The 21166-nt window shown below is 42.5% G+C and overlaps 1 protein-coding gene across 3 annotated transcripts in view; it reads right to left on the bottom strand.

Annotated features, from left to right (window-relative positions):
* The window catches only part of LOC114349828 (acetyl-CoA carboxylase), a 66008-nt gene that overhangs the window by 9481 nt on the left and 35361 nt on the right, over window positions 1–21166 (bottom strand). For all 3 annotated transcript variants that reach the window (XM_028300431.1, XM_028300502.1, XM_028300572.1), the window contains 16 exons: window positions 17595–17735; window positions 17046–17226; window positions 16312–16419; window positions 15177–15271; window positions 14345–14438; window positions 13373–13488; window positions 11910–12083; window positions 10304–10466; window positions 8813–8975; window positions 7809–7953; window positions 5125–5234; window positions 4332–4498; window positions 3238–3449; window positions 2665–2770; window positions 1837–1974; window positions 259–365 (listed from right to left, as the gene is read on the bottom strand). In XM_028300431.1, the coding sequence (XP_028156232.1) occupies window positions 259–365; window positions 1837–1974; window positions 2665–2770; window positions 3238–3449; window positions 4332–4498; window positions 5125–5234; window positions 7809–7953; window positions 8813–8975; window positions 10304–10466; window positions 11910–12083; window positions 13373–13488; window positions 14345–14438; window positions 15177–15271; window positions 16312–16419; window positions 17046–17226; window positions 17595–17735 (2220 nt within the window). The remainder of the gene's footprint in view (window positions 1–258; window positions 366–1836; window positions 1975–2664; window positions 2771–3237; window positions 3450–4331; window positions 4499–5124; window positions 5235–7808; window positions 7954–8812; window positions 8976–10303; window positions 10467–11909; window positions 12084–13372; window positions 13489–14344; window positions 14439–15176; window positions 15272–16311; window positions 16420–17045; window positions 17227–17594; window positions 17736–21166) is intronic.

Raw genomic sequence — 21166 nt, 5'->3', positions numbered from 1 at the left:
CAACTCAGCCTAATAACTTACGCCCGTATTCACAAACGATGCTTGCTTAAGTGAAACAGCAAATTGAACTCACAGCGTTGAACAGAGCTCTGTGATTGGTTCATGTGTCACCCTGTGCGTCCACGCGCACTGTGAGATCGCATAGTAATGTTTGTGAATATGGGCATTAGGCTAATTTCAATTTTAACCACTTGACGTTTCAGAATTTATGTTTGAACTTCTATTAGTCAATGAGTGACTACCCTTCTATTCACATACCTCTTGCAACTCCAGCAGCGGTAGTGACGGGTCGCGTAGACTCTGCATGAATTTTTCGACCACTTCGCGGAGGCGAGGCGTATTGTAGGGCTCGGGAAGACAGTAGCCTATAAAGAAAGAATATTAATGTAAAATACAATAAACTAAATGCTGTGCCGTCTTGTGTATTTGTAATAAGCGCTGAGAAAATGTACCAGTTGGCGCCACTGTCTAAGGCCCGATTTCCACCAAGGCGGAACAGAGCGGAGCGAAGAAATGTTTTGAATAACCATCCGAATTCAGTTTTCAGTTTCTCCGAGACTGGTAGGCTGTCTTCTAACGGGAACTGTATGGCACGGCTGTTGGCGCCACTAGACTTTAATGGCTAATGGCGTCAACTAGAGTTCGCAGATAAGTTGGTCTAGGCTAGTCCTTCTACATTCAGCAATCACCAGTTGACGCCATTAAGCCTTACTGGCCACTGGCGCCAACTGGGCGCAAATTCAGTGTAATGTGTTTATAACTTACCAGCGAGCGTATCGAGTATTGTATGGCACGGCTGTTGATGCTACTAGACCTAACTGAATGGCGCCAACTAGTGAGTTTAAACGCTAGTCTTTCTACACTCATCTGTTTTCGCCACTAAATCGACACTAACCAATTGGCGCCATTAGAATTTAATTGCCACTGGCGCCAGTTGGTGGGCGGAAATAGTCACTAAACCTTACTAGTCAGTGGCGCAATCTAGTAGCTGAAAATAGTCACTAAACCTTACTGGCCAGTGGCGCCAACTGGGCGCTAACTCAATCTAACTGACTGTACATGTCTATAACTCACCAGCGAGCGTGTTCTCGAGTATGGCCCTGTATTTGTTGTGCGCGTGGTTGAGTTTCTCCGACACCGGCGGGTTGTCTTCCATCGGGAACTGGCCCTTGTATGGCACGGCTGTTGACGCCACTAGAACTGACCGACTAGTGGCGCCAACTGAAGAATGTAAATAAGATAGTCCTACCGCTTCGACGCTGACTAGTTGGCGCCCCTAGATCTTCCTGGTCACCAACTAGACTTTACTGGCTTGTGGCGCCAACTGGTGGCTGGAAATAGTCACTAAAGTTGGCGCTAACTGGGCGCAAACTCAATCTAACTGACTGTAAATGTCTATAACTTACCAGCGAGCGTGTTCTCCAATATGGCCCTGTATTTGTTGTGCGCGTGGTTGAGTTTCTCCGACACCGGCGGGTTGTCTTCCATCGGGAACTGGCCCTTGTATGGCACAGCTTTTGACGCTACTAGACTTAACTGAATGGCGCCAACTAGTGAGTGTAAACGTTAGTCCTTCTACACTCATCACTTAATGCAGATGCGATAGACCTACCTACACTGATCACTTATCTGTTTTCGCCACTAAATAGACACTAACCAATTGACGCCACTAGAATTTAATGGCCACTGGCGCCAGTTGGTGGGCGAAAATAGCCACTAAACCTTACTAGTCAGTGGCGCAATCTAGTAGCTGAAAATAGTCACTAAACCTTACTGGCCAGTGGCGCCAACTGGGCGCTAACTCAATCTAACTGACTGTACATGTCTATAACTTACCAGCGAGCGTGTTTTCGAGTATAGCCCTGTATTTGTTGTGGGCATGGTTCAGTTTCTCCGACACCGGCGGGTTGTCTTCCATGGGGAACTGGCCCTTGTATGGCACGGCTGTCGTCACTAGGGACGGGTCGTCGAGTTCTGGGAACAAATAAAAAAATCTGCATATTTGTCTGTTACCTTTTCATGCTTAAAGTACTAAATCGATTTAGATGAAATTTGGTATAAAAAAATCAAATCAAAATCATTTATTTTGTGTGAGTAGGCTCCCAAAGAGCACTTACACGTCCAAACCCTTTGGGAACTGCTTTGGGAAGCAGCTCAAGAAACTTACACCGGTATTCATAAACGATGCTTGCTTAAGTGAAGTAGCAAATTTTGAATAGAGCTCTGTGATTTTTCAAGATTGTGTCACCCTGTGCGTCCACGCGCACTGTGAGACCTCATAGTAATGTTTGTGAATACGGGCGTCAGTCACTATTGTCAGCCTAGGGTATAGTTTGAGTAATAGGAAAAAAAATTGTAAATTTTTTATCCTGGTTTGAAGGCGGGCAGTGATAAGTTTGTCTTTCTGTGTCAGAACTAAAAACGAGATCATGACGTCACATGACACGAGACAATCTGTTATTTATTTATTGTTTCAAAAGAACTGATCCCTCGTGGCAAGCTAAATGTGCTTGTGTTACGAGTGGGTTCCACACTAGTCGAGCGGCGGCGGGGATCGAAATCGCGTTCCTCGGATCACGAGTCAGCCAGTTCGAATCTTCACCGTTCGGCTATCGTGGCAATGTTTTCTTTCAAGATATGGTTCCGTACATAAGGTTTACTTACCAAGGGTTCCCATAAGAGTCCCCATATCCAACACAGCGCCAGGGCGAATGTTCCAAGTCACCTTTCCGGATTCGGGCGCGGACAAAGTCATCACCATTTTCATCACCTGGTGATGGAAGGTGATGTTGTTAGATAAGTAATACAAGTGATTTATTGAAACACATTTTGAAATAGTTTGGGTTAATCATTCATGATTATTGATAAATTCATATTCCGTAATCATCATCATTATACAATCATTTCATTTCACTATCTGCTATCCCTATCTCAATCTGAGATCTGTAAAAAAACTAATCAAAGTTAAAATGATCCATTATCAGTTCTTCCATTATCACAGAAACTAAAGGGAGATGTGACAAGGGCGCGGGGCCAGTGTCGCAGCAATATGCCCAAAAACAGAACACATTGCTCGTGAAACCAATGACGACAGCAGCGACGTCATAATGTAAACAGTTTACATTGCTTGCGTAGTACTAAAGCTTATTAGAATCTTTGAGTACTGGTAGTCGCTCCTAAAATTTGGACACTGATAACAAAATCAACCTGTATATCAATAATCTATCTCTCTCTCACCTCAATCTCAGCGTACGGCTGTCCCTTTTCCACATGTCCGCCATCTTCCACCAAGGTATTGATCAGTTTCCCAGCAGATGGCGCTCTGAGTTTAGACGGGTCTTTCTCCTTCTCAAAGACGACCGTCTGGTTGCCGATGACGATGCGGTATTTGTCTACCTCGTCTTTTAAATAGGTGGTGAAGGACGCGCCGTCAACTGATAGGAGAGTGCCTGGGGAGAAATATTTAAATAAATAAATTAAAGTGAAATAATATTGTAAATGCTTAACCACATGCCTGCCACCATATACCGTCTTAGCTATCATATTCACACATACACTAAAATAACCAACGTAGTAAAATCTGAAAGGGAGTGATTCTGATTCTCAAATCATAATATTTTTGTGCAAAGAAACGAAGTGTTATTATAAGCAACGAATAAGCATCGTTCATAAGTGCCACTTGTGGTCTAAACTGAATAAATAATTTTGATTTTATTTTGAATAGAACTTCTCTATTTATACGAGTACTCCACTTTTTTACCCGCCGTTTTATTGTGTCTGCACATTTTTTCATTCAGCAAAATGCAGGTTACGCTAACGCAGCTAATAGACACTTGCTTGCACTTGGTTACTAACAGACCATTCTGGCAATCATTGGTATATCCAGCAGTGAACGTCCTGTGGCTAAAGTTCGTTTCAGCTTAATGACGTCCACTGCTGGAAAAAGGCCTCCCCCAAGGATTTCCACAACATCCGGTACTGCGTTACCAGCATCCAGGTTCTTCCCACAACCTTCACCAGATCAACTGTCAGTGGACGGGGCATATAGCTCGTAGAGACGATGGCCGTTGGGGCAAAAAAGTTCTCGAGTGGCGACCACGGGCTGGAAGACGAAGCTTGGGCAGGCCTCTCACTGGGTGGACCGATTGTTTTTTTTTATGTGACAGGAGACAAACGAGCAGACGGATCACCTGATGGTAAGTGATTACCGTCGCCCATAGACACCCGCAGACCCAGGGGCGTTACAGGTGCGTTGCCGGCCTTTAAGGTGAAGATACGCTCTCCTCTTGAAAGCTTGAATGAATTTGCGGTTAAAATGACGTCAAACTTACCTCCATCAGTCAGCTTATGCACCTCCAACTCCTTGAAGCTACCATTCATGGCGAGGAAATACGAAGTGGGTCCGGACTTGGTGGCTGTCACCTTGTATTTGGAGCCCGTGTGGATCAGCTCCACGTCTACACAGTTGGATAGCTGACTGGACCCTTGGATTTGACCCCTGGAGATGAGGAACAGAATTAGAATGCATACTACAGGTGTAGCGCATAATTGAGTCAGTGCTAGAGGCAAGCGGAACGGAAGGGTGTTTTTGTGACGTCAAACGTTAGTTGGACTTGAGATGTAATTCAGACTTGTATGCTATGTCACGTCATATAGGGATGTTTCCAGGGTTAAAAGCTTGTTTGAATTAAGTCAGTTGTAGGAAATTTAATCAGCTTTTTTGGTTAATAGTGGTCATGTCACTAGGACGCATAGTTTCCGAGATCTAAGCGTATAACCTAACCTCGCAGGCTCAAATGCTATGGACTCGGACTTTTGATATGTTTACCTACTAACTAGTCCAAACAAAGTACAAAGTAAAAAAAATGTGTTCCAAGCATTTCCCTCTAAAGCCTGGTCCGTGAGCACGTAGAATTTTGTCCAATGACCCCAAGCTACCCATCCTTATCCCTCGCGCGTAATTATGTTGCTGTCACGCTCGCACACTCACTGAGGGCGCCCGTCGCACAGTCGCGACAGCAATATAATTACGCGCGAGCGATAAGGATGGGTAGCTTGGGGTCATTGGACAAAATTCTACGTGCTCGGAGACCGGGCTTCAGCTAGTTTTAATGACAAACTAACTTCTCAAGGCCGCTCTTGAACTCCTGCAGGTGTGCTGTGATGATGCTGTCTGCGATCAGAATGGATCCGCAGATGACTCCTAACATGATGTCCGGCTTCTCTGATTGTACCTGCGAAAGAAATAACATAGTTAGTTGCTCTGTATACCGGACTATTCCCACCTCACGTTCCCACTGCTGCAACTCCTGTGTAGCCAGGATCTACAGCTTGACCGCCAATAACCCAACCAGTGAAGGTCAAGTTTGTCCCGGGGGAAAGTTAAACTGTCATTGGACCCGCAACAAAATTAATCAGTTCGAAGTTAAGGTTCGATTTCCCTCCAGTGTAAAGCGGATGACAGGTGACAAAACAAAGGTGGTCAAGTGGTCACCCGTTTCAGACCCAGAGGTCCCAATTCGATTCCCAGTGGGGGCATGTTTTTCTGTTCGATGATGAAAAGTCATGATTAGGCCGAAGAAAGAAGCGAGCTGCTGCTGTGAACATTGTTGTTATGGCAACAGACTTCGCTAAGATGGTGGTAGCTAGCTAGCCAGGCGGATTTAGAACAATACCTACTACCGACCAAACGCAGCAGAAAATTTTGTCTCCTCTGGGAATCAAACCCGGGAACCTCTGGGTCTGAGTCAGATGGTCTCTTTCCATCACGAGAGATGCAGGTCGAGAGTTACCACCATCTTAGCTAAGTGACTCCTTTACAGCAGTGTTAACAGCATTATTCTGTTCCAAAAGTTGGAGGCAAGATAGTCAAGTCAGTTCCTCTTTAGTTGCGGATTCTGGGTGAAGCTTGCTTCCTTTCTTCCTTCTTCTATCTGACCTTCAACGATCATCAAAGTGAAGTCCTGGAGAAGCTTTGTCGTTGTAAAATGATCCTTACCCTCTCAGCAATAAGCGCGTCCAGCCAGCTGGTATCAATGTTGTTCTCCTTCAAGCTTTCTCACAGATCACAGAAACTAAAGGGAGATGTGAAAAGGGGCGGGGCCGGTGTCGCAGCAATATGCCCAAAAACGGAACACATTGCTCGCGACATCAATGCTGACAGCAGCGACGTTATGTGTAAACAGTTTACATTGCTTGCGTAGTACTAAAGATTATTCGAACGTTGAGTACTGATACCCCAGTGGATAATGAGCACATTCAAAGTTTTCTCGTTGTAAAATGAACCTTACCCTCTCAGCAATAAGCGCGTCCAGCCAGCTGGTATGGATCGTTTCATCAACGGAGACGCGCCCCACCATTCCTCCGCTAATGTTTGAGTGTTATCGGTACACGCTAAATGATCCATGAGTGCACACGCACACTACAATAATGCCGCTCGGATTGCTCGGATCAATCTTTCCGCACCCCGCGCGACCTAGACAAAAAATTGTGGGGCGCGTCTTCGTGGATGAAAGGATCTATATCAATGTCGTCCTGGCGAAGCTTTGTCGTTGTAAAATGAGCCTTACCCTCTCAGCAATAAGCGCGTCCAGCTAGCTGGTGTCGATGTCGTTCTCTTTCAAGCTTTATCACAGATCACAGAAACTAAAGGGAGATGTGAAAAGGGGGCGGGGCCAGTGTCGCAGCAATATGCCCAAAAACGGAACACATTGCTCGCGACATCAATGCTGACAGCAGCGACGTTATATGTGTAAAGAGTTTACATTGCTTGCGTAGTACTAAAGCTTATTCGAACGTTGAGTACTGATACCGCAGTGGATAATGAGCACATTCAAAGCTTACTCGTTGTAAAATGAACCTTACCCGCTCAGCAATAAGCGCGTCCAGCCAGCTGGTGTCGATGTTGTTCTCCTGGAAGGAGGCCGTCTCCAGCAGCGTGATGAGGTACTCGACGGTGGTGCGGAAGTCGCCGCGGATGCTCAGCTCTCATGGAAACGAGCCCATAGGTAACTAGCTAGGAAATAAGGATAGGACAAGCCCTACTAGCAACCAAACGCAGCAGAAAATTTTGTCTCTTCTGGCGATGACCAGGTCCCTGGCTGTAGCTATCTTACCTCCAACAGAATAGTGATGATCAGAACGAAGGTGGAAGCGAGCGTCACGCGGAACCCTCAGGCACAGAGGAACTGGCTATCCTACCTCCAAGCATCCAACTGCTGGGGTCTAAGTCCACATGGCTAGCTGGTAGCTAGCCATGTGGACTTAGACACGGTTTCCAAGAAGGCGGAGCGGAGCCAAACTGTGCGGAACGGAGACGAGAAGTGGAAATAATGAAATCTGATTGGTTATTTCAATCACTTCTCCGCTCCGCTCTGCTCCACGTTGGTGGAAACGGGCCTTGGAACCTAGCCAAACTAAGTAGAAAATGCTGTCTCCTCTAGGTATTGAACTCGGGAACTCTGGGTCTTAATCAGGTGGTCTGGTAAGACCAGGTAACCATGAAAATGGACCTTACCCTCTCAGCAATAAGTGCGTCCAGCCAGCTGGTGTCGATGTTGTTCTCCTTCAAGCTTTCTCACAGATCACAGAAACTAAAGGGAGATGTGAAAAGGGGCGGGGCCGGTGTCGCAACAATATGCCCAAAAACGGAACACATTGCTCGCGACATCAATGCTGACAGCAGCGACGTTATGTGTAAACAGTTTACATTGCTTGCGTAGTACTAAAGCTTATTCGAACGTTGAGTACTGATACCCCAGTGGATAATGAGCACATTCAAAGTTTTCTCGTTGTAAAATGGACCTTACCCTCTCAGCAATAAGCGCGTCCAGCCAGCTGGTGTCGATGTTGTTCTCCTGGAAGGAGGCCGTCTCCAGCAGCGTGATGAGGTACTCGACGGTGGTGCGGAAGTCGCCGCGGATGCTCAGCTCTTTTAGGGCGATGACCAGGTTTCTGGGGAATAAATTAATAGTTTAAAAAACTAAAAACAAGCTTTTAATTACTGCACCAAAAAGGTCCTAAAAAGACAAATCCAATGAACCCAAACTCGATGCGATTCCGCCGTTTCGTTTAGGAGTTCCTATGGCCACCTTCCCATCATCAGACCAGCTCGACGGTACCATAAAATTGTATTGTCACCTAATCTAAATATAATTGCCAAGTTTCATGAGGATACAAGAATTAGAAGTGCGTGTAATTCAGATACTTAGATTCCATTACATAATTACAAACACGACGAACTAATAAAAGCGTGTAAAAAATAGAAAAAATAGATAAATAAATACATACAATACAACGCCATCTAGTGCTAAACTAGTGTTAGTTACTATAGCTACGAAATTATACCGTTTCAGGCCCGGTTTCCACCAAGGCGGACCGGAGCGGAGAAGAACGGAGCTGTGTGGAGCGAAGCGGAGAAGTGGAAATAATGAAATCTGATTGGTTATTCAAAACACCGCTCCGCTTTGATGGAATCCAGGCCTAAACCGATACACAACCGATACTAGATTATTTTGCAGGACCAGATAACTGATATTATTATAAACAATTTGCTCTCAGGCTTTAGAAAATTGATTACTTTTTTTTCATAGTAACAGTAGAAGCTTCCCAAAACGGCAACAATGAAGCTATCAAATATTTATTTGCCTGCTCTAATTTCCCTAAGATACAACATTGCGCCATTGTCAAAGCAACAAAGCAGGTATTTGACCGCTGGTGTTAAGTGAGATGCAGTCTAGGATGGTGCATATCTGCCCTGTAAGTGCCTATTCACTCTCGCCTTGAAAAGGCCCGGATTATAATGCATACTCACTCTCTAGCTTGCTCCCTAGTCTCCCCCCAAGAGAAGCAGTGTCCGAACTGAGAATCGGCGAACTCGTGGAGGCCACCGGAAGCGGCCACACTGAAGTATCCCCACACGTTCTTAGAAGACCTGAAGTTTAGCTCTTGCACTGTACCAGACGATGGCTTGAAACCTGGGGGTAGAAAGAAAAATGTTAAGTTTATGACGTTACAAAGTTTAGTGTGCAGTTGGTTGGTATTGAAGAAGGTGTGAGCCAACTGCAAAGGTAAGTTTGTTAACCTTTTTAGACTTCAAAAAAGGACAAGTATATTATCGCACGTATTCACAAACGATGCCTGTTTAAGTGAATTAGCAAATCGAACGCACAGCGTTGAATAGAGCTCTGTGATTGGTTCGTGTGGACCCTGCGCGTCCACGCGCACTGTGAGACCTCATAGTAATGTTTGTGAATACGGGCGTATGTCAAGCACTTCATTCAGTCAGTGCATGAGGTATGGAAGCGGCACGGGAGGGGTGATATCACAGAATAATAAAAAGTACTATGTACAGAAGTTGTACTTCGCGAAGGTATTTAAAAAAATGTATGCTCAATGTCATTAACAATATGGTGTAATTTAGCCTGTCTCAAGAGTCAAGCACCATTTTGTTGACAAACGTCAGTGATCGGCACTGCGCCGAAGCTATAGGGCTGACTTCGGTAAAATGATGTGACGTGAGGTGCCAAACTGCGGAAAATGGCGGAGGAAATACATGATTTAGCATGAATTATCACAAATAATATTAACTACTTATTTACCTCTCAGTGTCTTGAGGCAACTTAAAAAAGTACATTCTGTGTTTTTATTATTATTTAGGCAGTTAAATACTGCCTAAATATAAATACCATTTTCTTTATTTTCTTCCATCATACACAAGAATATGCGTGCGTGAGTCAATGTTCGCTCGTATGTGAGGCCTTGTCGAATAGTATCCTGTAGGTGGGCCTTCGTGCGTGTTTTGTTTTCGATGTAAACTCGCGGAGATGAACAGGCCTGGTGATATTGACATATTATGCTGACGTGACAGAGCATTCAAATAGACTGAAGTCTCGTTGAAGGGATCAACACTGTATCGCCTTTCGCGAGCTGTCATCGCCTTCCGCGCGCTGTCAACCACGAGGCGAGGCGTTTACGTTACGATGCGGATAAGTGTGCATTGCAGTATGGAGTTTCATACAAAGAATACTGATCGTGAATTTCTAATGCGACACTGGATTAAGACAAAGGCCTTTGTCCAGCAGTGGACGTCTTTCGGCTGAAACGAACGAACGAACGAATTGGATTTAGAACTCGGCGCATTAGTTGGTATCTCTCTAGATTTCCATGCAGTTGATAAATGTGCTACGGCCTTCACTTTCCCCCGGGACAAACTTGGCCTTCACTGGTTGGGTTATTGGCGGTCAAGCTGTAGATCCTGGCTACACAGGAGTTTCAGCGGTGGGAACGAGAGGTGGGAATTTACCTTCATCAGGGTTCTCCGAGGTGATCCTAGCTGCGATGACGTGGCCCCATGGTGAAGGTCTTTGCTTGGGCTCGTCGAAATCCAGCTGGGTCATGCCCCATGGGGATTCCCCGTAGAGGAGCCGGATGTCTTTGATGTGGTATAGAGGGAGACCCATGGCGATCTGTGTAGGAGAAATGGAATTATTTATTAAGAAAGAAAGAAACATTTATTACGATGAACATCACTTAGTTAAGGATAGAGAACAAATTTTAATAACTGTAAGAGTAGGCGCACACCGTTGATTTTTCGTCGGCCGATAGTTTAGTCGGGCAGTTGATCAGTATGGGCATGTATGGGAGTGCGCACACTACGCCGATTCAATTTGGCCGATTCTTCATACAATTTAAAATCGGGCACAACTATCGGCCAACTAAAAATCAACGGTGTGCGCCTACTCTAGGGAAACTCTTTTCAGGGCTTTTCATAGTATTGTTTTTTGCATTATTCAGTTTACCCAATCTAGTGACTGACGACCTACTCGTGCAAATAGGTCTCTTTTATATACTTGAAGTGGAAGTTTTCTCAGTCCATTCACTATTCTATCCAGTCTATTGCCCGTCTTCTAAGTCTCGTCGCGGTCTCCTTAGTCTACTCACGGTCTCCTCGCAGTTTCCTCAGTCTCCCCACGGTCTCCCAGTCTCTACCTCGTTTGTCTACCCTCGTCCCAGTCTCTCTTCGTCTCAGTCTCCCCTCGACCCCGTCTCCCCTTGTCTCCTGGTCTTCCCTCGTCCCAGTCTCCCTTTGTCTCACTTTCCCCTCGTCTCACTCTCTCCTCGTCCCAATCTCCCTTCATCTTACTCTCCCCTCGTCCCCGTCTCACTCTCCCCTCGTCCCAGTCTCCTCTCGTCTCACTCTTTCCTCGTCCCAGTCTCCTCTCAATTCAGTATCCCCATGTCTCAAGTCTCCCCTTATCTCTTAGTCTCCCCTTGTCTCACTCTTCCCTAGTCCCAGTCTCCCCTCGTCTCACTTTCCCCTCGTCCCCGTCTCCCCTCGTCTCACTTTCCTCTCGTCTCAGTCTCCCCTTGTCTCCCCACGTCTCCTACTCAGCCTCCCCTCGTCTTCTGCTCAGTCTCCCCTTGCCTCCTGCTCAGTCCCTCCTTGTCTCCTGCTCAGTCTCCCCACGTCTCTTGCTCAATCTCCCCTTGTCTCCTGCTCAGTCTCCCCTTGTCTCCTGCTCAGTCTCCCCTTGTCTCCTGCTCAGTCCCTCCTTGTCTCCTGCTCAGTCTCCCCACGTCTCTTGCTCAATCTCCCCTTGTCTCCTGCTCAGTCTCCCCTTGTCTCCTGCTCAGTCTCTTGTCTCCTGCTCAGTCCCCCCTTGTCTCCTGCTCAGTCTCCCCTTGTCTCCTGGTCTTCCCTCGTCTCCTGCTCAGTCCCCCCTTGTCTCCTGTTCTTCCCTCGTCTCCTGCTCAGTCTCGCTTTGTCTCCTGCTCAGTCTCGCTTTGTCTCCTGCTCAGTCTCCCCTTGTCTCCTGCTCAGTCTCCCCTTGTCTCCTGCTAAGTCTCCCCTTGTCTCCTGCTCAGTCCCCCCTTGTCTCCTGGTCTTCCCTCGTCCCAGTCTAACTCACCTGCAGCTGCGCGGCTGGCAGGTTGACGTCGGCCACCATCTCAGTGCACGGATGCTCGACCTGCAGCCGCGGGTTCAGCTCCAGGAAGTAGTACTGGCCTGTGGCCGGCTCGTACAGGTATTCTACTGTTCCGGCGCTGACGTAGCCGACCATCTTTGCTAGGCGGACGGCGGCCTGGGGAGAGAAAGTTAATAATTAATACACTGGGCATCAAATAAATCGCACCTCCCGCGACAAGCACTTTCAAACGTATGCATCCCCACTTCTCACCAATATTGGCACTATTTAATAGCCTAGTTCTAAACCTCATTTCAATAAAGGAAAGGTTTTTACCCCAAAAATGTGTCTTTAGAAGGAACCAGAGTCACTTCTTAAAAAAATAGGCAGTTACGCTTGAGCCAACTTTTATGGCTATAAAACTGTTAAGTTGGGATTAATCGCTATCCATCTGTTAAAGAGGACACGTGAGATCATTATTTGGTTTCATAACCATAAAAATTGGTCTAATTGATCCCAGAGGTGAGCCCAAAGTGAGGTCTCTTTTCAAGTCACATTTATGGTATATATTAATTATTTATTAAGAAATTAAATGTGTTTTTCTTTAAGGATATTTATTGGGCTTTCAAATAACACTAATATTGTTGGGGCACCACGATTGTGTCAGAAGAAAATCTTTAAAGGTCGCGTCGCGGAAAGTGCGATTTATTTTTATGATGAGTGTAGTTTAAAAAACTAAATACACGCTCTTAGTTTAGAGTTCCTATGGCCATCTCCCGACTGAATCATTGCGGTTCCGCCGTTTCGTTTAGGAGTTCCTATGGAATCAGACCAGCTCGATGGTACTTGGTGATTATATTGTCATCTAATCTACATATGTATAAGTAAAAAACAAAGGTGACTGACTGACTGGCTGACTGACATAGTGATCTATAAACGCACAGCCCAAACCACTGGACGGATCGGGCTGAAAGGCATGCAGGTAGATGTCATTACGTAAGCATCCGCTAAGAAAGGATTTTACGAAACTCCACCCCTAAGGGGGTAAAACGGGATCTACGCATACGAAGTTGCGGGCGGCCGCTAGTATAAAACATAATGTGGTTGAATTTTTCTAGTGGTGACCACGAAACGAAAGACATTATTTAGGCAGGTCTTTCACTCAGTGGACTGATGATCTAGTGAAATTCGCGAGAAGCGGAGGACCATTCGTTGTGGAAGTCCTTAGGGGAGGCTTATGTTTAGCACTGGATGACTTTCAAAGTTACAACGAAAGAACATAATGGCAAATGACAGGGCCTGCCTACGCTACGTCTTCCAGCCCGTGGTCGTCACTCGAGAACTTTTCTGCCCCAACGGCCATCGTCTCTACGAGCTATGTGCCCCGCTCACTGCCACTTGATTTTAGCAATTCTGCGAGCTATGTCGGTCACTTTGGTTCTCCTGCGAAAAGATCCTTAACTAACCTTTTCCATCTCAATGAAGACTTCGGGCTTTGCTATGGCGGCAGGGGCTTCCTCAATGATCTTCTGATGACGACGCTGGATGGAGCAGTCGCGACCGAACAGTGATATCGCGTTCCCTAAGAGAAGAAACACAGATTGAAATATCTTTGGACAATTTATACAGCGCCATCTAGTTAAGAAATCTGGAACTAAGCAAAATTAATTCGATAATCGTTTTATTTAATTTCAACTCGATTCATCCACGCCTTCCCGAAGTAAAGGGTTTTCACAGACGGTCCGGACGAAATAAGGGTCCCGTTTTTTTCCTTTCGAGGTACGGAATAGTCCAGTCAGGATCTACAGCTTGACCGCCAATAACCCAACCAGTGAAGGTCAAGTTTGTCCCACGGGAAGGTTAAACTGTCATTGGACCCGCAACGAAATTAATCAGAAGAACATAGGAGTTCGAAGTTAAGATTTGACTTCCCTCTAGCTAGTGCAAACCAGACTAGTATAGAGAAAAATATGTTTCATTACTTTTGGACCTTATGTTATCTACATAAAGTTCAAAATCTGGTGGCAGCAATTCAGCCACTAGAAGCGCCCCGACTGCGCTAAATATTTTCAACTGCAACGCAACTGGACAACGAACGAAAATCAGCTGTTTGTACAAATTCGTATCGCGCTTTGACAGCTAGTTTAAACGACGCTGTAACGTAATCGGAACGCAATTGCTTCTTTGTGTAAAAGCTACTTTTTACAGACGCAATTCAAACGCTATACGAACATTAGCTGTGTTTTAGTGAAAAAATAAAGTGTTCGGACTTTTAATCGAAAGTGCTTAAATCCGTTGATTCGTCTTTGTTTGCGCGTGAGCTTCACTACGATACCGAATCGCACATCAGCTGGAACGAAACTGGAATGTAACTGGAGTGTAGACTGGAGTTGAAACACGATTGAATTGGAGACATTAGAAATTAGGTGTCATATTACCGTACTGATCAGCCAACAACTGGACTTCCAAGTGACGGGCAGACCTGGCCAGTCTCATGACAAATATTGGCGAGCCGGGCACCTCGGCTTGCACCTGTAGACAATACTGAACTTTAGAGCCTGTGGGATTGGGGTTATTATTGAGTGGAGATATTTAAAAATGTCTTTAAATGCCTTGTTAAAGAAATTTCTGTTTAGTCAAGAGTAAATGAACAATATTGAGCTTTAGAGGCTGTGGGATAGGGGTTATTATTGAGTGGAGATATTTAAAAATGTCTTTAAATACTTTGGTAAAGAAATGTCGGTTTAAAGAAAGAAAGAAAGAAAGAAAAAACATTTATTTGGTACCAAAAAATTAAACAATAAGTACAATCAACTTAAATAGTAGAATAAATGAACAATATTGAGCTTCAAAGTCTATAAGATTGTGAAGATATTTAAAAATGTCTTTGAATGCTTTTGTAAAGAAATGTCAGCTTTGTCGAGAGTGAAATAGGGATTATAATTAATTGCAGAACATTAACTTCACAGCTAACGCGGTATTTAGTCCAAATAAGAAGATTTATTGAGAAGAAACGGAAAACATTTGATTGGATTTGGCAAAATTGCTAAATTGCTTTGTTAGTTGTAATCTTAACTATAGGTACAGTGCTTTAACTAAAGCCTGAGGTATGGGAGGGGTGACATTGACATAATAATATTATGACGTCTGAAGAAGATCTGATATCTCGCTGACGTTTAACGTCACAAAAACAGCCTCCCGTGCCGCTCTCATACCTCAGGCATTCACTGAGTTAAGCGCTAGACCTATAGAATAGTTTTAAAGACTCACCTGTCTAAACATGTTGCTGAAATCGTCGGGGTTCTCGACCTTCCTGATGCCTTTACCGCCGCCGCCTTCGGAGGCCTTTATCATCACGGGGAACCCTAAAATACATACACTGATTAGTTTATAATTCAATAGTTGGTAAAGTCCGGTTGCCGAGCACGTAGAATTTCGTCCAATGACCCCAAGCTACCCATCCTTATCGCTCGCGCGTAATTATATTGCTGTCGCGACTGTGCGACGCGCGCCCGCAGTGAGTGTGCGAGCTTCTAAATTGCGAGCGTGCGAAATGGCAATGCCAGATTTTGTATGGAAGGTGGTGTCTTTTTTTTTTCGCGCGGCCATCGACCAAACTTTGTTTTTTGATTACAAAATAGTGTAATAAACCAAACTAACTATGGCATGTATACCTCTAAACTCAGTCTGAACTGAGTTACGAGCATTAGAAGTTTGATGATTTTCATACTAGATTTGCTTTTTGCGCGCAAGTTTTGTAAGAAATTGCAACAAAATATTGCGCTATTTTTTATTGCGCTGATTCTGCTGCATACTGATGTCTGGAGCCTATAATGGATGATATTGTTTGTTTACACATACAATNACCTCTAAACTCAGTCTGAACTGAGTTACGAGCATTAGAAGTTTGATAATTTTCATACTAGATTTGCTTTTTGCGCGCAAGTTTTGTAAGAAATTGCAACAAAATATTGCGCTATTTTTTATTGCGCTGATTCTGCTGCATACTGATGTCTGGAGCCTATAATGGATGATATTGTTTGTTTACACATACAATGTCACTATTTTGTTGCAATTTCTTACAAAACTTGCGCGCAAAAAGCAAATCTAGTATGAAAATTATCAAACTTCTAATGCTCGTAACTCAGTTCAGACTGAGTTTAGAGGTGTACATGTCATAGTAAGTTTGTTTTATTATACTATTTTGTAATCAAAAAACAAGGTTTGGTCGATGGCCGCGCGAAAAAAAAAAGACGCCAATTTCCGGCATTGTCTTTTTATCTGCTCGGCGACCACACTTTCGCCCATGATACCTTTTAAATAAGTTATCCATAAGATTTATCGATTATTAGTGTGTATTTCCTTTGCAATATAGTTTAAATAAATAACTTATGTACAAACTCACCAATCTTATGTGCAGCCTGCAACCCTTGCTCGGGCGTGGTGACACAACCGCGGGCGAACAGTTCCGAAGATATCTTGATCTTCTTGCTGTTGTACTCGGCCTTTAGTTCTGGGAACAAAATAAAATAAATGAAATTCCATCATCATTTGATTCAGCCACAGGACGTCCACTGTTGAAAATTGGCCTGCCCCAATGATTTCCACATCGCGCGGTTGGAAGCGGCCTGCATCCAGCGCCTTGCTGTTAACGCCATGAGGTCGTCGCCATAAAACTATTTTATTTTATTTACAATAGTCATAAAAAAAAAATTCCTTTTAAATCAGCTGACCGCTTCCGCTGAAGACCACGCCCGCTCGGTGGAGAAGTTCTGGCAGTTATACAGATATAACGCCATCTATCGACCACCTAATGAACTAATGTCTAATGGCTTCCGCTCTAAGGCAGCCTGTTTAACTTAACGACACCATAATGCTGATATAGCGCCATCTATCGACAACCTAATGAACTATTTGCTATATCAACAGCATGCTATTGCTTACTGCTTCCACTCCGAGGTAGCCTGTGTAACTTAGCGGCACCATACTGCTGATATAGCGCCATCTATCTACAACCTAATGAACTATTTGCTATATCAACAGCATGCTTTTCCTTACCTCTTCCGCTCCAACGCAGCCAGTGTAAGTTAGCGCCATCTATTGGCAATTTATCAAACTATTAGCTATTTAACAGCTTACCGCTTCCGCTCCAAGGCAGCGTGGGTATCTCAGCGGTCTGAGCGACGATGGACGACGCAATCTTGTCTCCTAAAGCCCACATGGCCTTCTCCGGAGGTCCTATGAAGACCACGCCCGCACGGTGGAGTAGTTCGGGCAGTTTGGGATTCTCGGAAGCATGCCCCCAACCGGCCCAGACAGCCTGGAACGAAGCGATTAGATATTAGAAAGAAGTAGTTTTATCTTTATTTGGAATAAATACAGCTTTAAAATTCAGATGACAGTAAATTAGTTTAGCATTTTATGTCTGCTTGCCGAACGTTAACGCCATCTATTGCGAGTATTTGAGAAGTACTTGCTAAATAACCTTCATTATGAGCTTACCTACAGTTAACGCCATCTATCGACCGTCTATATGAACCACTTGTTAATATCACGCCATCTGTTACGGGCATTTGAGAACTACTTACTAAATGCCTTCCAGCCGGGCTGCCTCAAGGCATAGTCCTGCCTATAAGCCCTATGACCTTTCTTGTGACAAAACCTTATTTGTCTTTTTCTTCTTCTTACCTGCACTTGCGTCCTCACAGCGATGTCCACAATGAGCTCTACATTGGCATAGTTGTTGTTGTTGGACCCACCAGGCACGGGCACATAGTGGTCGGCCATCTTTATGTACTCCGCGTTGGCTTTCAAGTCTTCGGGCGTCACCTGAGATAAATAATAATAGTTGAAGTAATTTCTATACAAATTACACTGTCTCGAAGCGCTGATAAGGCGCAGAAGATAAGGAGATATGTAACACTACTAGACCCGCAACGCAATTAATTTTTATTTTATTTATAGGTAAGTATACAAAACAGCACAATGTCAGAGCAGGCAGAAAAATTAAAATATAAAAAACCACTACACAACAGAAGTATAATAAGGAGTTCGATATTAAGTTATTTTCCCTCCAAGACAAACAAAGTAAAAAATAGTAAAGTAGAAACGCGCCTCAACATGCGTACTCCGAGACAGAGCCGGACCGTAAATTAAGAGGGCCCTGAACAAATACTACTTAAGAGCGTTGTAGCAAAAAGTTGGCGTTCGTATTTTAGGTTTTTATTGCTTGACGTCGCGTAGTGAGTGCGCAAACTGCATTTATCTGTACAATTTCAACGCTGCGTCGACTAAACGATCTTAATCCGTAGTTGTATCGTACCTAAGACAGTACATCATCGATATTAATAAAGAAATAATGTATAATTTACTTATTTGATTTTTTCTCAGATCAGACTTTTAGCAATATCAAGTTACGTAATTAAGGTATTTTTTACACTAGTAAATCCCGCGACAAGTTTTTAATCTTTAAATTGAGTAAAGTAATAAGTTGATGGGTTTGAAAGAATTTATGTTTTATTTTATTCTTTTTACAGCATCAAAAGCTTGTTTATGAAAAATATTTACTATTTAAATTTTACTTTTGACTTTTTAGTTTTTATGATGCGGGATGAAAAAATTAAAATTTATTCTGATTTTGTGACGTTTCCGCACATAAATACGGATAGGTTAAATAAATAGAATGAAATGTATGAAAACGAGCGTGCCATTTTTTAAACGTTATCTATAATATCTGTGTCCATCAAAGAGCTCGTAACTAAACATCGTAAGCGCGATTCACATTATTATGTAAAAGTTAATAATAAATATTTAGTTTTTGTAAATCTAAACAAGTCAGGAAATCAAAGAGGTAAATACTGATATCATTGTGATTTTATAGAATTTATTATTATAAACCACGGTCGTATAATGCTAAAAAATCAGAGGTAACTTTAAGATTTTTATCCATAGAGCAAAATTTATCTAATCGTGTTTTTAAACAGTTATCCCATTAGGTACACATGCGTTCTGTAATACAAACCCATCAAAAACAATACTTGTCAAAAAACCAAGTCTCACTACTCAGTTGTTCTACGGTAAAAAGTTGTGAGATCCATGTAATACCAAGTCCAGTCCAGGAAATCATTAACGTTTTACATAAATATATTGACTTGGCCATCGCATGAAAACACGTGTAAATTAAATTATTTAGTGCGAAATGAAACGAAATTTTGCATGCCTGTGTAGACATGCAAAATTTCAGCTCAATGGGAAAACGGGAAGTAAGTAAATTTTAAGTTGCAAGATTTTACAACTCCAGATGTCAAAGAAAATAAAAGCTTGTAGATAGCTTTACAAAGAAAAGAAAGATTTATGAAGAAAATAAAAAGTACTGTCTACGATACATTTGTTAGGCCGTGTTGCACCGTCTTACTTTAACATTGACATCAAAATTTTGGATGTCAAAAATCTGTCTAACATAAAACACCGGTTATTGTCAGTTAGGGTCAAAGTTAGGTGGTGCATCTCAGCCTTAGTGTATTTTAATTAAATTTAATACAAATAAGGATGACGAAAATAATCGATAAGTGATCTCACTCGAATATTTCTTATAGTAGGTATACAAGATGTCGAACAAATGGTTACTTACTGAAAAAGTGCTTCATGAGACCTAGCAAACGGCATCAATAATATGTTTAAGAACGAACTGAATCTATTCAAAAAACCTATATTTCCAGCTTTCATACATTTAATACAGTTACAAACAAACACGAAATCAATGGTTTCTGAGAATTCTGAGTGCCTTAATGCCGTCCCCTTTATCTGTTTATTTAGTATTTATTAATTAGTATCTCTTGATGATATTGTAGCAAGTTAAACCTAAAATCATGTTTTCCGTAAATAATTTAAATAAGAATGCAATTTACGAGTTTGTTGTTTGATTATTATATATTACTCAATTAAAAATTTAAATTTAAAAAATTAACACTTCTAATATGGTAGGTATGGCTGGCGGCATACATTTAGTATGAAATTCGGAAACATTGAATTTTCGCATAGATCCAGTTTATTCTTTGACCTATTTATTGTTATTGTTTTAAAGAGCTCATGAAGCACTTACAGGAACAGTAAACAGTTTCTCGATATCTTGTATAATTAAAAATCAAGTGAAATCACTTATCGTTTCCACCCTGTACCTATACTTTTAAAAATAAACTCATTTTATACGTTCATTTGTATAAGTATCTACAATACAAATACCTAACCAACTTAGTTGACGTTTTATAAAACTATTTGTCTAAGTGTCATCGAGCGACCGCTGGTGGATTTGCCATTTACCTGACCTACCCCTTTATTACTAAACGTTTAATATCAGATGAATAGTTACGCACCAATTTCTTTCATTCAGTCGTCAGTAATTGAACTTTCGGAAAAACATGACGAAGCGTTGTGTGACCATACAGACGCTATTCAACTTTTATTAGTAAGGAAGAGTATATTTTATGTTGGTAGAAACACAATAGCATAGACTAATGTTTTGACACCCTGTTAAAATTTTTATTAGTCATTTATTTTTTCCTGACCAAACAGATACCATAATAATATCTTTTATCTATTCTACCCATATTCTGTAAGTAAAATAATAAAAAGTTTGAAAAGAAAGAAATTACAAGTCCGATTTACCTAAACAAATAAATTAAAAATACTTGCGGATCAAAAGTACTCAATCATACTACAATTTACGAAAAAATCACGCGTGACGCATATACGTCAGTGGGCAGTCAACTGACATAGACCCGGCGTCTACGAGTGCCAAAGCACGACTGATTTATGCCATTTGATGCACCCGATTTTATAGTATTTTCAAATTAATTTTTCATTTGAAGATTGAAGATAGATATTTTTTCTTTTTCACACAATAATAGTACTATGTTTCTTCTTAAGTATAAAGTAGTTTATGTTGCCAAATGACTTTTAGATTATGAGATGTGACCTGTTTTCTTGCAGTAATTTTTTCGAATTTAGACTATCTTAGACATGATAAAAATGCATTTTAATGAATTAAACATCAAAATTTTCTCAATACACTTTCTTCTTCAGGGTATGCTTATTCTAATGAATACATTCTTTCTTCTTATTTAGAAATAAATTTGTTGTAATATTAGTTCAAAGTTGTGCCTTCGCGAGTTACCTGGAAATCGGGCTTTCGAAATTCGCTGTTTTCGTAGGCAAAAATCCAGTTTGAACGAGATTTTGTCAATAGACATTCCGTAAAAACG

This window comes from Ostrinia furnacalis, unplaced genomic scaffold (genome assembly GCF_004193835.3).
Source record: "Ostrinia furnacalis isolate ACB-3 unplaced genomic scaffold, ASM419383v2 OfSCF0038, whole genome shotgun sequence".
NCBI lineage: Eukaryota > Metazoa > Arthropoda > Insecta > Lepidoptera > Crambidae > Ostrinia > Ostrinia furnacalis.
Note: the sequence above shows the minus strand (reverse complement) of the source record. Positions and strands in the feature narration are given on the sequence as shown.